At 52.6% G+C, this 16,455-nt stretch overlaps 1 protein-coding gene across 1 annotated transcript; it reads right to left on the minus strand.

Moving 5' to 3' along the window:
- Positions 1-1,837: 1,837 nt before the first annotated feature.
- Positions 1,838-16,455, minus strand: CE2H16orf95 (chromosome E2 C16orf95 homolog). The gene is made up of 7 exons (XM_023245385.2): positions 16,259-16,455; positions 14,874-14,925; positions 14,227-14,364; positions 8,528-8,674; positions 7,721-7,757; positions 4,204-4,414; positions 1,838-2,055 (listed from the first exon to the last, which is right to left on the minus strand). Exons 3-7 carry the CDS (start codon positions 14,362-14,364, stop codon positions 2,037-2,039), a joined length of 552 nt encoding a protein of 183 aa, XP_023101153.1. The 5' UTR covers positions 14,874-14,925; positions 16,259-16,455; the 3' UTR covers positions 1,838-2,036.

Genomic DNA, 16,455 nt, shown 5'->3' on the forward strand with positions numbered 1-16,455 from the left:
TGCCATCACTAAGGTGGACACCCCAGTCCACACGTGCCCGAGTCTACTTACTGTGGGAATCTGTCCCTTCTTTCCTGCCACACAGACCAGCTCAGGGTGGGGGGTTCAGTGGGTCCCACTTTCCTCTCTGTGCATTTCTGTATTTTCAAAATCTTCCAAAGCAAACTGTACTGCTTTTTTAATTAAACTTTTATTTTGGATCATCATAGACTCACATGACTGACAAGAAGTAATAAAGAGAGATCCCATGATACCCCTCATCCAGTCCGCCCCAGCTGAGAACATCTTACAAAACCATAGCATAACATCACAACCAAAATATGACAAGAGTCAAGATACGGAATATTTCCATCACCACAAGAATGCCTCATGTTGTCCTTGGACAGTGGCACCTATTAGCCCTCCCCGAACCCCTGGAAACCACTAGTCTGTTCTCCGTTTCTATAATTTTATCATTTCAAAAATGGTTTATGGAACTGGATACCCACACACAAAGAGCACCATATACACACACCCCACACCATATGCACGCGCCCACACCATAAACAAAAGTTACAAAACCAACTCAAAATAAATCAAACACCTGAATGTACAAGCTGAACCGTAAGTCTCTTATGAGAAATCATAGGTAATTTTTGTGACACTGGACTAAGTAGCAGGTTCTGACGTATGACCATCTGACCTAAAGCATAAGCAACCTAAGGAAACAGAAAAATGGATTTCATTGAAATTAAAAACTTTTGGACTTCAAAGGACATCATCAAGAGAGGGAAAACCCTTGCAAATGATACACCTGATAAGGACCTACTACCTAGAGCACATCCAGAACACAAACTCAACAACAGTGAAAAACAAAGGATGATCCAATTAAAACACAGGCAAGGAGTCTCCACAGACCTCTCTCCTAAGCAGACACGAATGGCCAATGAGAACACGTAGAGACGCTCAATGTCACCAGTCATCGGCGCTCCACACCCACGGGGACGGCTATCACCCAAACAATGGACAGTAAGTAACAAGTGTCCGCAAGGGTGTGGAGAAATCCGAGTGTGTCGGCCTGGCCGGCAGGAATAAATAGGAAGCATGACAGTGCAGGGCCCCGCTGTGGAGGACTGCGGCAGCCCCACAGAGCACTGAACAGAGCTGCTGCTCCACCTGGCGTCCCCAGGTGCCCACCAGAGAGAAAGGAAAAGGTGACCACACGGAAACAAACATTCAGAGTAAAGCCGACAAGCGAAAACCACCCCAGGTCCATCCAGCCCCGCTGCATCCACATAACAGAACATCACTCAGCCAGAGAAGGACGCGGCATCCCCGGCTACAAGACACGTGCGCCCTGGAGACCCTGCACTGAGCGCAACATGCCGACGCAGAAGGCCCGCACATTACAGGCCTCTGTTCACGTGAAACATGCAGAACAGGAAAAGTCGCAGAGTAGGTGAATGGCTGCCAGACGCTGGGAGGGAAGGGAGGGAGGAGTGATGGATCATACGTGCGGGGTTCTTTCTGGGGCGACGACAAACGTCTAGAACTAGACAGTGGTGAGGGCTGCACCACCTCATAAATACACCAAAATCCACTGAATCATCATACTTTAAAAGGTGCAATCTATGGGATGTGAGTGATATCTCAGTTTAAAAACTCAACTCCTATAATTCTACACTACTTAAAGCATGAGCCACCCTAAAGCGGTGCTAAAGCCACTTCCCGGCCCTCATCTGGTGGGCCCGCTGGCCAGGGTAGAGGCGGCCTCCCTCCCACAGGGACCCAAAATGGAGAACAGCCCCTCCCCCACAAAGGAGAACCGGATGCCCTCGTTCAAGAAGGGGCCACTGTGGAGTCTCACAAATAACATTTATTGGCTGCATTCAGGGTCTCACCAGCATCCCCAGCCTCCCGGATGATAAGCAGCTTGGATTCAACCCTGGGTGTGAATTATATGACCTGAGACAATGCGGGCCATCACAGACTCCTCCTGACTTGATTACAATTGACATGTCCGCGGATGTTCTCAACAGTAGCTGAAGATTCCAAGTTCAAACCCAAAACAACTGGCTGGAAAGCAAAGAGAAAGGCAGTTACTAGGAACAGTGGCCCACGCTGAGCCCACAGTGCCTGGGCAGGACCTGTAAGGAAGCCTCCATGGGCTGGAAGGCAGGGACACCCTCACAGCAGAGGGAGGGGTGCCATTCAGATCACTGGTGCACTTGGTTCCCAAGGAGCCCAGGCAGGAAAGGGTGCAGCGAGGTGATGCCAGGATACCTTGTAGCCGCGAGCCCTGGGGTGGATGGGCACTCGGCCCCCAGAGCCCACTCTCTCCCTTGGGTGGGAAAGGGAAGTCCAGCATCGCAGAGCTATGCACGGAAGCCAATGCAAGGAGGCTGTGGCAGCCCCGTCTCGAAGGGACCTGCCTGTCAGTCACAGCCCTTCCAGGGTCCCTGCTGGGAAGGCCCCATGCTCCCCTTCTCCCGAGGCCTCCACAGCAAACCTCTGCCAGGCCAGCTCACGGGTAGCCGGCAGCTTCTCCTGAGATAAGCCACTCATGTAGTCTGTGGGGATCTCCCAGGGCACCCCACAGACACCCCGGCCAGACAAGATACTTCTCCCGAACAGCTGGCTGGGACCTGTGCCCCTGCCCTAAGAGCCTGGTTCAGAGGCAAACGCCTCCTACAACACCTTCAGCACATCCCCTTGAGCCTGCCCTGCCCATCCACCTCACTCGTCATCTACACCCAAGCTTCCTTCTTTGCTCTTCCCAGAGCGGGCACGGGGGAGCCCTACCTACTTTGATGTCACGTTGGCAAAGATTAAAAAAGAAACAAATCTTTGCGAAAAGCAAAGAAGAAACCATGGCACGATGTCAGGAGCCCTACTCGTGTTCACCGATCACACAAAGCTCACGGACCCCTGCCCCAGCCCCCTTCCCGAGAGCACTTGACCCACAAAGGATGCAACCCACGTCTGGGCAGGCGCTTGTTTGAAGATGTGCCCCGTGGCATCATTTGTAACCACAAGGGCAGAGGCAACACCAGGGCCCAACACCAGGGGAGCGGGCCTACAGGATGCGGGGGGAGGGCCTTCCACCTCTGGCCAGGACGGGAGACAGAGAGCTAACCTCCTATGAACAACCAGAAAACTGGACAGAAGACACTTACAACCGTGTCAGATACTGGACATTTTCTAGAATATTCCTCTTACATGGAGAAGACAGACGAGCAAAGAGCCAACAAGTCAACATATGTAGGTTTTTTTTTTTTTTTCAACGTTTATTTATTTTTGGGACAGAGAGAGACAGAGCATGAACGGGGGAGGGACAGAGAGACAGGGAGACACAGAATCGGAAACAGGCTCCAGGCTCTGAGCCATCAGCCCAGAGCCTGATGCGGGGCTCGAACTCGCGGACCACAAGATCGTGACCTGGCTGAAGTCGGACGCTTAACTGACTGTGCCACCCAGGCGCCCCAAACATATGTAGGTTTGAACTGCACACACTGACATGCTGCCACAGCTTTGCAGATCTTCTATTCACACGTGTGTGGGCACCTGCACGGATGTACACAGGTGTGATGGAAGAGCCTGCGTGGGAAGGTAAACGGAGATGGGGGGGGAGCTATTTCAGAGACTAAAGGAAGCAGCCCCTTCCTGTCCGCTCGGGGAGGTGTCATCCTGGAGGCCTCATGGGGGAGGAACTGGGTGGGGTTCTAGGTGACAAACGCAAGGCCTGCGTGCGGCTAGTGGGTTCGAGGTTGGGGAGAGGGCTTCCCAAAATGGAGCCTCGATGGATGGGCCTGGGCTGGGGGAGAGGCCGCAGGTCCCCAGACCTGAAGGGGTGCTTCTACCCCAGAGGGCTGGCTGGGCGAGTGGGCTCCAAGGTCCACTTGCAACCCTGACAGGACAGAGATGTGCGCAAGCTAGAACCAGTGGCAGGCTGCCACAGGACTTGGGAACAGGGAAGAGCCCCGAGGTGCCCAGCCCCCCGCCGTCAGCTGTGACGCACCTGGACTGCCGTTCCATCAAGTGTGTGGTGTGGACGGTAGGAGCAGCAGCGTGGTAATCCCACCACCCCATTCCTCACCCTCTCACGGAACCACAGCCAAGGTCTCCCACATCCTCGGTTCAACTGATCCCGAGGCCGCCGACCGAAACAGCCCGGGAGGGAGACGGGCCCAGGACCCCCAGTGCCCCCACCCTGTGCCTGCTCACCGAATGGCCACCACGACCCTCACGATGGCCTGCAGCAGGGTGAGGAGGCTGAGGCTGAGGGGCAGGATGGGGGCCGGGGGGCTCTCTCCCCTCCCCGGGGCCGGTGGCTCCTGGTGGTGAAGGGCCTGGAGCTGCCGCCACTTGAGGAAGAGGCTCCCATCACAGCAGACCCGCCAGCGGTGGTACCGGGAGCGCGAGTCCAGCAGGGATTCTAGGCGAGAAAGCGAGTCAGGCCCAGGGCAGCGTGAAGATGGCCCGCCGCGTCTGCACACCGTTTGCAGGAGAACCCTCTGGAACCGAGGGCAGGGACTCCAGGTGCCCCAGCAAGGCTGGTCCCAGCCCCATGAGTGTGGACGCTGACCGACACTCATGGAGGTGAAGGGGACCGTGCCGTTCACTTCTTTCGGGGCTGACCGTGGGGCTCCTGCCGGCGTTTCTGGAGTCTTTACCCCTCACGGCCACGTGAGGGCACGGTTATGGTTATGGACGAAAGGAGACAGAATCCAGGTGGCATGTGCTTCACGTTAATCTTTGTTTTCAGAGGAAAACAAGTGGTGAAGCCCAGATGAAACCAGACTGGCAAGAGGCTCATAATGACTGCAACTCAGCAATGGAAACATGGGCTGTGTCTGAGTGTCTGAATCCATGACCCCAAGCAGGGCTCCTGGGCTGCTGTTGCCCCAACGTGAGCTTTTCTGAGACCTGCTTTGGTCATCCTGTGACCCTCCTGATGTCACATCTTGTTTATGGTTTATCACACTACTGACATGCTACTACAAATTACACTTTATTTATATGCTATAATGTATCTATATACGCTACATTACTACTGTAACTATACTAAAATGTAAAAGCATGATTAATATAAAATACAATAAATGTGTTTTCTTTGTTAAAAAATCCTACCACAAAAGCATGGAGAAGAACACCAGAGGAGCCCCCTCTTTACAAGGAAAACACAAGAAGAGAAAGGCAGACTTTCTCTTTAAAATGGAAATAATCCGGGGGCGCTTGGGTGGCGCAGTCGGTTGGGCGTCCGACTTCAGCCAGGTCACGGTCTCGCAGTCCGTGAGTCGAGCCCCGCGTCGGGCTCTGGGCTGATGGCTCACAGCCTGGAGCCTGTTTCTGATTCTGTGTCTCCCTCTCTCTCTGCCCCTCCCCCGTTCATGCTCTGTCTCTCTCTGTCCCAAAAAATAAAATAAACGTTGAAAAAAAAAAATTTTTTTTTTAAAAATAGAAATAATCCGGATTTGACGCCAAGGGAAATATTTTTAAATCACTGTATATGAAGCTCAAGGGGCAACAGATCCCGCCTGTCCCGGCACCGGTGGGACCCGTGTTCTCAATCCTGTCCTGGGACCGGTGGGACCCGGGCTCTCAATCCTGTCCTGGGAACACCCTCTGGCCTGAATGGGTTTAAGGCTTGGCACAAGATCCCTATAAACTGCCTGAACTGTCAACAATGACTGGACTAAAATACTGGTTTTTGAAAACATATCAAATTGATGCATGATTCAACAATAAACAGCTTTTAGCTATTCTTGAAGATGCCAAGTATTCACAGCCAAAAACAACCAATAAGAATAAACCCATAAACATGTGATTATACAGTTAAAAGAGCACTTTCTCAAACTGTTCTTGTCCTGCTACTGTGGGTTTTCTTTCATAAAGTGATTTCTGGCTCTTCTCCCTGAAACTTGAACCACTGTATCGCTTGCTCTTGGTTCTTTACCTGTCTTCCTGCCCCCCCCCCCCGCCGTGTGTTACGCGCAACTCAGCCTAGACACACACCACCTAACCCTTGTCCTCACCCAAACAGGGCTTTAGCTTTTCAAATGCACACACTTGGGGTCCTACAGCGTGGACTGCAGCAACTTAGTTTCTCCACACAGCCACGTGCCTGGGGGCCCCTCCCATCACGCCACAGGCTCTCCGTGGCAGGTGCCACATTTCAAATATACCCCCTGCTTTTATGTCCATCCTCCTACTGAGAGACACTTCAGCTGCTTTGGATACCTTGCCGAGGACAGACATGCGGTGGGGGTGTCTACGAGACATCACCCAGACGTGGGCTCGCTGGACTAGAGAACATGTGCATCACAAAGCTGACGGATGGGAGGAATGGGGAGTCAAAAAGTACGAACTTCTAGTAATAACATAAGTAAGTCCTGGGGATCCAATCTACAGCATCATGAGTACAGTTGGTAATACTTCACTGCATATTTGTAAGTTGCTAAGAAAATAGATCTTAAAAGTTCTCATCACAAGAAAAGAAATCTGTAACTGTGTGAGGTGACAGATGTTAACTAGACTTCTTGTGTTGGCTATTTCACAATATATTTAAATACCAAATTGTTACGCTGCGCTCCTGAAATGAATATAATGTTATGTGTCAATTATACCTCAATAAAAAATAATTTGATAGAGGCCCACACAAAAGCTGTGTAGATTTGTGCCGCTCCTAATCGTGTTACTTTTATTACCAGGGAAGACATGTATTTCTGTAGCGTTAAGAGGTGGGTGTGCTGGCTGGTGGCCACTCATCCTGGCACTCTCCCAGCCAGACCTGTGCCCCTGGGCTCTGGCAGGCTGCTCAGATCGCCTGCCCATCCCAAGAACCCAGCCCCAGCCCGGCATCCATCCATTCCCTCCTGCACAGATTGTGGCCAGGGTGCTCCCACGCAGAGCAGAGCAGGGGCACGGCTGGGCACGGGGAGGACCTGATACAAGCCACAAAGCGTGCCTGCTGCTTCGCGCCCGGGCAACACGGAGGAGGCATACATGTTAGCCGTCAGCGCCGGAAAACACCTTCCAGAAAAATCCAGCCCACTTGTTTGAGGGACAAAGAATGTACTGGTGGGGATGGAGATGCCGTCTCCTCGTGTGCTGAAGGGAATGAATGACACAGCGGGTCACAAACACACAAATATATGCACACGCCCCGTTGCGAGTATCTACTGCATCATGAACAGATGAGTACGTGGCACGTACTACAGCCTCCATAAATGTGTGACGATACACGCACTAGGTCTCAAATATACAAATGTATAAACACACCGCAAGAGGAATACATGTCTAAATATCACGTCATGAGCATATGGTGTGTCCGGCACATGGAAATGGAGGTACAGGCGCCACGTCGTTAATAAATACGTATAGTAGTCGCGCGTACACGTATGTATGTGTGTATATACCCACCCGCCCCCCACACACTACGTCATGAACCACAGAGGTTAGAGCTTAAAAGAAAATACGCTTCAGATACCATCTAACTCCAGGATGCAAACTGGCTGCATCTTGATGGACTGATAGAGTCTAAGGCTCCCTGGGTTCGGTGGGAAATGGGGGGTGACTAGCGATGTCTGGCAAGAGAAGGGGGCGAAAAGGCGGAGTGTATGCCACACAGCCATGTCTGTTTTACAGACGTGGGGAGGAGAGAAGCCTCCCCATCCCCACCATAAGACCCCCGCCTCCCTTGGGGAGCGGGAGGGGATGAGACGCACGTACGCGTTGTTACCTTGCATGCCTTTAAAACTCTGCTGCCTTTTCACCACCTAAAAGAAAAGAATGTGGGCAAATGTATCAGCCCTGGCCTGGTGATCTACCAGAAGGGTGGGCCCAGTGATGTGGCCTAGAAACCAGGAAAGGGCTGTGAGCAGCTCAGGACGCAAGCCAGCTCAGGTCACAGCTTCAGGACCAAGCTCAGGTCTCCTTTTAAAAGGCCTTTGAGTCTGAATTCTAGGGACAGTTTGCTATTTGATGACAGCAAACCAGCAACTGGAAAGTGGGTGGAGGCAGAAAGGAAGCTTCTGCTGACCACCCAGGGCACCTGAAATGCCGTGGGGCTGAGGACTGGGCCTGGCCAACCACCCCAGCAGGGGCTGGCCTGGAACCCAGAGCCCGGAGAGGGCCAGATAGAGCTGAAGAGTGAGGACAGAAACTCAGAACAATGGTCCTTCCCGGCTCCTCCATCCGCCTGCTGGGATGCCCACAGAGCTGGAGCAGGAGGTGAGGCCAGGTGAGGGAGGGGGAGGAGGGGCAAGAGAGGAGGAGGGCAGGAGAGGCGGCAGGAAAGATGGCAGCAGCAATGCTGTCCCCTTCAGAGGGCAGCGTGACCCGCCCTCTGGGCACCCCCCCAGGACACGGAGCCTGCCCCTCCCCTGCACACACACCCCCCCCCCCCTCCCGCCTGCACTCTGCTGCCTTTGCTGTGCCTTCCAGGAGACCCTGGATGAACGGAGGTCACTGTGGGGAGAAAACCCGGTACCCTCCACCCCATCTCCGGGTCCCTCTCGGGCCTCACTGCCATGAGCCTCCCTCTTACCTTCGTGTGAGGCCTCAGGACCTGGGGCACCCAGTAGGGCATCACAGCCTGATCCCTAGGCATCGGGAGGCGGCCCCCAAAACGGTGGCATGGGCAGGGGCATGCCTTGGTGGTTTTGGGGGTATAAAACTGGACCATCTTTGGGATCTAACAGAGAGGAAGGGAAGACAAGGTCCAAAGGGATAGTGCCCCAGAAACCTTCACGCTGGAACAGGGCCCTGGGAAGTTCTTCTTCTGTACCCTCACACAAGCACACCCCAACCACCCAGCCGAGGGAGCACAGTCCCAGGGGACCGCCTGCATCTCTGCAGTGCCACGACGCAGGGTGCCACGGCGGGACATGTGGGCTGCAGTCAGGAGGCATGGCTCTGCCCTGAGCTCAGAGGCCACCAGGAGTGGCCCCTGGGCACAACATTTAGCCCCTCGGAACGTCAGCGGTCTTGGCTCTAAAGGGGGCTCTGCCAGATTTCTTAAAACATAGGTCAGAGTCCAAAACGGGACCGTGTCTGATTCAGCAATTCCACTCTCGGACACACGTGCGTCTGCAAAACGACGCTCTTAAAGGCGGCCGGCATCAGCACGAATGCCAACAGCACGAATGCCATCTGTAAGGGACGATAAAGGTGGGACACGGGGACAGCAGGGAACGGGGCAGCCTTTGGAAAGAGTGAGGCGGACCTTCCCGTCCTGACGTGAACGAGTGCAGAGAGGGGACGGTGAGTGAGACACGCAGCGTGCAGGCACAGCAGCTGCCGTGCGTGGTTTCCACGGAGAACCTGCGTGCCCTGCTGCCTGTGCCTGAGTTGTGGGGGGCCATGCCCTCACTGCGTTCTGCACCCTCCCACAGCCCTGCCCTTTGCCCTGCGACCCCAGTTCCTTGCAGCAGAGGGACAGCGTGGAGCCCAGCCCTGGACCTCGGTCAGGCCCAGAGAACAAGAAGTGACAGCAGCGAGGGCCCGCACGCCAGCCCCAAGATCAGGGACAGGTGGGGCCGTGGTGCCCAGCAGAGCCCCTCGGACACCTGTGCAATGACAATGACTGCTGTTTCAACCCAGGCATTTGGGCATCGGTGACATGTCGCTTGTGAAGGAGCACACTCACAGCTCATCTGCAGGCCACGTGGGAAGCCTCGGAGAGGCACGGGCAGGGGGGCGTGATCTTCGCTGTACCCCTTTGTACCTCTGGAAGTCCCCACCATGTGCTCATGTCGCACATTATAAAAGACACTAAAACCTACCTCTGAGTGGACCCTGCCAACTTCCTGAGGCCACGGAGGGCCCCACAGAGCACGTGTGTGACGTGAGGCGAAGCACAGAGGACCCCGCAGGGGAGGGCTGAGGGGTCGCAGGCTCATCCAAAGGAGGAGACGGAACAGGTTCTGGAGAACCCCTCCCGCTTGCCACCAGGGTGCTGCCCAGCAGGACGAGCACACTCGGGACAGTTGTAACCACCCACCCCCCAGCATGCACCTGAGAGCCCTCCAGATGTGGACAGCACAAACTCCCTGGGCAGACCCTGTGGGTGGCCCCTGCTGCGGTCATTCCGCACCACCCACCCCTTGTTAAAAGAACCCAACTTTGCTCAAGGGACCAAGTGCCCAGTCCCAAGGGACCAGCCTCAGCCAGGCAGGGCTTTGCCAGCAATGTGTCTGGGGGTGAGAACAAAGAGATCAAAGACAAGTTGGCTGGGGCTTCTGGGAATTTTTTACCCTGGATAAGAAAAGGGAACGAGACAGTAAGCCTTCCATGCACCCTCCCCGCCCCCCCGCCTCGAGAAAAGGAGGACATCATAAAGGCTTCCTTTGTGCCACATGTGTCATGGTGTAAGGAGGAGACCCATGGCCGCCATCTCAAAACACGCAAGCTGGAAGTACCAACACTAGGAGTAAAGGGTAAAAAGAATCTGGATCTTTAAACACATTATCCAGCCATAAAACCAATCCTAGAAGAATCCTCTCTCTACCAAAGACCCTGGTTGAACCCACTGTGGGTCAGCTCTCTGTTACTTGCACCTAACACCACCCCCTGCCGGAACAGGAGCCTGCTGGGTGCATGGAAAGGAGGCTGGAGCCTAGGGGGGTGGGGGTGGGGGGTGGGCAGCAAGGTCAGGAAGGACCCCAGGAACTCCATCAGGGACTTTGGTCCATACTCAGAAATGAGGGGCTATGGGGGAGCGACAGGACCAGATGTACAGTTTTCAAAGCTCTTAGGTGGTGGGGGTGCCAGGGTGCCTCAGTCGGTTGAGCATCTAACTCTTGATTTCGATGGGGTCATGATCTCACAGTTTGTGGGATCAACTCTTGTGTCTGGCTCCACACTGACAGCACAGAGCCTGCTTAGGATTTTCTCTCTCTCTCTCTCTCTCTCTCTCTCTCTCTCTCTCTCTCTCTCTCCACCCCTCCATTTTCTCTCTCTCTCAAAATAAATTTAAAAACTTAGGAAAATAAATTATAAAAGCTCTCATGGGGCTTCAGATCAGAAAATGGACAGCCAGAGCTAGAACGGATGGAGGCAGGGAGATGAGCTGGAAGACAGGAGACAGGCTGGGCACCTTGGCCTCTGCACTCCTTCCACCCTGCTTAGGGCCACCTCCTCCCCGACACCCAGCAGCATAACTCAGTGGAGAGAGTCATGGACTCTAATCCCTCATCGGCTGCGGACTGACCCTGTGACCTTAGAAAAGCCCCTGTCCCTCTCTGGACCTCAGTTTTCCCATCCTTTAAAGGAGTACAATCATACCTACCCTGCCCAACTTTCAAATGATACAATGGCCAGCAGGAGGGACTGAGGCCATCATCACTGCCTAGAACAATGTGACTCAGTGATCTTGAGGCCACTGACCTGTTTAAGAATCTACTGAAAAACAAGAAATGAGAGATGGCCTCACTACAGATTCTACTGATATTACAAGGGTAATTAGAGAATATTATGAATAACATTATGCCAGTAAATTTGACAAGGATATAATGGACAGAATCCTTGAAGCTCACTAAGCAAGAGACAGATAACATAAATAACTCTATATCCATGAAAGAAATTGTTTGCAGTTAAAAACCCTCCCACAAAGAAACTTCTAGCCCCATATGGCTTCACTGGTAAATCCCACCAAACCCTAAAGGAAGAAATAATACCAATTCCACACAGAGTCTTCCAGAAATTTGAAATGAGAGACTACGTCTCAACTTATTCTATATGGCCAGCATTACCCTAGTACAAAGGCAAACAAGGAAAAGGCAGATCAATATTCTAATCAAATTCTAACCAAATGTATCAGGAGAACAATACATCATGATTACATGGGGTTTCTCCTACGAAACAGTTTAACTTTTGAAAGTCCATCAATGTAACAATATTAACAACCCCCCCAAAAAATTATCATTTCGATAGACATAGATAATACCCAACATTCATTCTGGATACAAACTCTGAGCAAATTAGGAATAGACAGGAACTTCCTCAGCCTGACACAGGGCATCTAAACCAACAGCTAACATCACACTTAATGGTGAAAACCCGAATGCTGTTCCCCTAAGATGAGGAAGAAAACAAGGGTGTCTTGTCTCCCCACTGCGTGCATCAATGTACTAGAAGTTCTAGTCAGGGGATAAGGCAAGAAAAAGAAATAAAAGACATCAAAACTGGACAGGAAGGAAGGAAATCCTCTCTCTCTGCAGATGGCATGATCTTCTACGTAGAAAATCTGAATCTACAAAAAGATCCACTAGAATAGAGGAGGTAATGCAATATTGTGGGATACAAGATCAAAACACAAAAGTCAGTAGTATCCTTAAAAAGTAGCAATGAGGCGGGGCGCCTGGGTGGCTCAGTCAGTTAAGCATCCAACTTCAGCTCAGGTCATGATCTCATGGTCTGTGAGTTCGAGCCCCACGCCGGGCTCTGTGCCGACAGCTTAGAGCCTGGAGCCTGCTTTGGACTCTGTGTCTCCCTCTCTCTCTGCTCCTCCCCTGCTCATTCTCTCTCTTTCTCTCTCTCTCGCTCAAAAATAAACATTTTTAAAAAATTTTGTAATAAATAAGTAAAAAATGACCTTCAAGCCACAGGAAAAAAAATCAACTTAAAATGGATCACAAACCTAAACACAAACTATAAACTATAAAACTTCTAGGAAAAAAAAAACACAGGAGAAACCTTTCCAATCTTGGCTTAGGCAAAGATTTCTTAGAAATGCTTAGAATGCATGTGCCACTGCTGTGCTGGCAGGGATGGAGGGGGAGAGGGCGCTGGGGTAGAGGGGGGAGGGGTAGAGGGGGGAGGGTGCAGCTAAACAAGATCCAGAAAAGATCAAACTGACAAACTGCACTTCGTCAAAATTTAAAACTTATGCTCTGTGAAAGATACTGAGAAGAGAATAAAAGGATAAGTCAAGAACACGGAGCAAATATTTGCAAATTAACTATTTCATAAAGAAAGTATATATCCAGAATACATAAAGAATTCTCACAACTCAATAGTAAAAAAAAAAAGCAAACAACCCAATTTTTGTAAATGGGCAAAATATCTGGAGAGACATCTACGTATCAAGTAAGATGCGCAGATGGCAGGGGCGCCTGGGTGGCTCCATCAGTTAAGCGTCCGACTTCGGCTCAGGCCATGATCTCACAGGTCGTGGATTCGAGCCCCATGTCGGACTCTGTGCTGACAGCTCGGAGCTCAGAGCCTGGAGCCTGCTTTGGATTCTATGTCTCCCTCTCTCTCTGCCCCACCCCTGCTTATGCTCTGTCTCTGTCTCTCAAAAACGAATAAACATTAAAAAAAAAAAAATTTTTTTTAAAGTAAGATGTGCAGATGACGAAAGCATATGGAGGAGACCCTTGGCATCACTAATTACTATGGAATTAAGTGGTGGAATTTAGCCACCTATTACGATGGCTAAAATTTAAAAGACTGACCAAACCACGTGTCAGTGAAAATGTGGAGGGACTGGAACTTTATACAATGCTGGTGGGAATGTCAAATAACACAACCATTTTCGGAAAACAGTTGCCAGTTTCTTAAAAAGTTACACGTACCCCTACGGCATGATCCAACAACTCGCCCAAGAGAAATGAAGGCACGTTCACACAAAGACTTGTACACAAACGTTCACAGCAGCCTTACTGCTAAGAGACAAAACTGCTGGAAATGATGCCAATGTCCTTCAGGGGGCGAGAGGCTACACTGTGGCTGATTCAGATGACAGAGCACTCTCCAGTACTCCTCAGCGACCACATGGATGAAACTCAAAAATAATTACGCTAAGGGAAGGAAGCCAGAGTACCCACCACACGACTCCATTTATATAAAATCCAAGGAAACGCAGACTGGCCGCCAGCAACAGAAACAGACCAGCAGTTGCCAGGGATGGTGGGGCAGGGAAGGCTGGGTGCAGTTGCAAAGGGCACAAGGAAACCCTTCAGGGTTGTGTGTATATGTACATTAACTCAATGACGGGGGTGGTTCCACAGTGTGTATCTATGTAGAGATTTAGCAAACTGCCCACTTCACACGTGTGGTTATCGCATGTCAATCTTAACTCCATAAATCTGGTTTAAAATAAAAATCCCGATTTAAAGAAAAACACCAACTGTCTCCCAGAAATTGTAAAACATCACTCATGTAATATCTATGATGCTGAGATGTGACTGGTCCCCTTAAGTTCACCCTGGACTCAGATGAAGAAGCCTGGCTCAAGTCACCTACCTGCTTTCGGGGTCTCAGGGACAAAGGGACCCAGTAAGGCAGGGCAGCCTTGACCCTGGGCATGGGCAGGCAGCCCCCGAACCTGGCCTGGCACTCACAGCAGATGGGCTCTCGAACAGCGCTGGGGACAGGATACATCTGAGCATGAGCCAGAAAAGACAGAATTAAACACGCTGTTACATTTAGCGATGTGAGCCGAGGAACTCTCTGGAATAGTCCATCAATGCTCAGAGAGAGCCAGGGTTGAGGCAGGGTGTCCAAGGGCAGGGAACAGGGGCCTCAGCTCCTTCTGCAGCTCAAAAAGAGGCAGGCTACCACGGCTCACCCTCCAGAGTCATCTAGACAGAGACCAGCAGAGCTTGCAGACCAGGTCGTGAGGATCCCCGGCCATTTACGGTCACATTGCCGTGTGCATGGCTGGGGAAGTACAATCAACTACAATGGGGGCTGCTCTTTTTGTGGTTATGTCAGGGGTGGGGGAGGCAGTGGGTGACCCTACATAGAGATACTAGGGGCCGGGTGATGGGCCCCATGTCTGACACAGCCTCATGAGGTGTGGCTTTTGGATGCACCCACATTCTCCACTCTCCCCAACCCACGGGCATGTTGGAGTTGGGGCAAAGACCCTGAGTGTTTGCTTTCCTTACCGAATAATCTATGAGGCACACTTCTTTCCCAAAGATTTGAAATGTGCTCTTCCTAGAAAACAAGAACAGGAAGGCTTAGAAAGTTCTGGGCTTTGGGTACATTGGGAGACAGGGCTGTTGGGCGACGACCTGGACCAGATTTCTTGAAACTGACTCTTGTCATTAAACCCCAGGGAGGGAGGGGTCATCCTTCTGAGACTCAGAGGGTGTAGGGGCTGACAACAGAGTCAGGTGTATGCACGCTCACATGCCGACATCTAGGGGGTCCCTGAATGCCGGGCTCGTGTAAAATCCCGTGTTCCCAAACCTAGTTGCTTCACGCACGCTCCAGCTAAACTTGTGCTAAGCCCTTCAGGAAAGAAAGCAAGCTCCAACCTGCTGAGAACTTCCCAAGCCCTGGAGCTGCCAACCACCACACCTAGGACATCCCCAAGCTTCTACTTGGGGAAAAGACAGTCAAACCTGTCCATTAAATCAAAGTCCTTCCAGCATAACCTGAATGCTCTGTCTCTGGGATGACAAAAGCATTTAGGGCTGCACAGACCGTGTTACCCTTCCCCATTGTCCCCCCTACCCCTGCAACAAACTGCTAGAATGCCATATGGGGTCTCCAGTGGGCATGAATGGATCACACAGCAAAGCAACTTTTCCCTGACAGTGATGGGGCCGGGGGGGAGGGGCGGTTCTGCAGCATGGAAACCGTAGGAGTGACACGGTGTTTTGGGGTTTCATTTTTACCGTGATCACCACCACTACTGCTGTCTTATTACAGCAACAGCTTCGGGTCATTGAGCTCTCTCAGCACACCCAGCTGCCGCCAGAAAACACGGGATGCGGCCCCTGCGCGCATCCTCCCCCTGCTGGTAATGACTGCATCGCTAGTTCCTTAAGGGGCCACCCCTGTCTCCGCCCCCACCGCTCAGCCCCCCAGCCCAGAGGCTAAGGCCCAGCTCTCTGAGGACGTTGGCTCAGAAGGGGGACATTACCCAAGTCAGCCCAGAGAAACTCATTTGGGGACTGGGGGCCAAAATTTAGGGGAAAAAGAATGTCCTTTTGTGTGGAGGTTGGAAGCCTCAGGTCTCGGCTCCAGGAGGGAAGCCGCCCCGCAAGCAAGCGGAGCTGACAGATGGACAAAGCAGTCCCCGACCACAGTCCCTGAGCATCTGGATACACCCGTGTCTGAAGAGCTGCCCTCCGTTCCCAGCCGGTGGAACAGTAACCCGCCCCCCGGAGCTCCCGTCAGCGCAGACGTGCCCTCTGCCCTGCCTACGGGACACAAGCTACCGCTGGGCCGGGGTGACGTGGGGCCCGGGCGCCTGGCGGCGGGGCTGGGGCTGCCCCGGGTGCGGTGTCCGCGGCCCGGCGTGAGGGGCTCAGGCACGCACCTGCCTGCCGCGACGCGCTCCGGGGAGTGCGTGCTGACAGACCCAACGGACACCCGGGGCGCCCGGAAGTGCCCGCCGCGGCTGTGACAGGGTGACGGGGTGGGAGGGAGCGGTGACCATCGTGAGGCGGCTGACGACACCACGGCCGGCTCCCACGCGTGCGGCTCCTCCCTGCAGCCAACGAGCACACGCACGCC

The sequence above is a fragment of the Felis catus genome, chromosome E2 (genome assembly GCF_018350175.1).
Source record: "Felis catus isolate Fca126 chromosome E2, F.catus_Fca126_mat1.0, whole genome shotgun sequence".
Classification (NCBI taxonomy): domain Eukaryota; kingdom Metazoa; phylum Chordata; class Mammalia; order Carnivora; family Felidae; genus Felis; species Felis catus.

Excerpts from the sequence above, each read along its gene's own strand:
- CE2H16orf95 (XM_023245385.2), bottom strand. The coding sequence starts at position 14,364 with ATGTATCCTGTCCCCAGCGCTGTTCGAGAGCCCATCTGCTGTGAGTGC. Across the intron at positions 8,675-14,226 it reads CCCTGAGACCCCGAAAGCAG|ATCCCAAAGATGGTCCAGTT; the intron begins GTAGGTGACTTG and ends CCTCTCTGTTAG. Across the intron at positions 4,415-7,720 it reads GAGTTTTAAAGGCATGCAAG|AATCCCTGCTGGACTCGCGC; the intron begins GTAACAACGCGT and ends TTTCTCGCCTAG.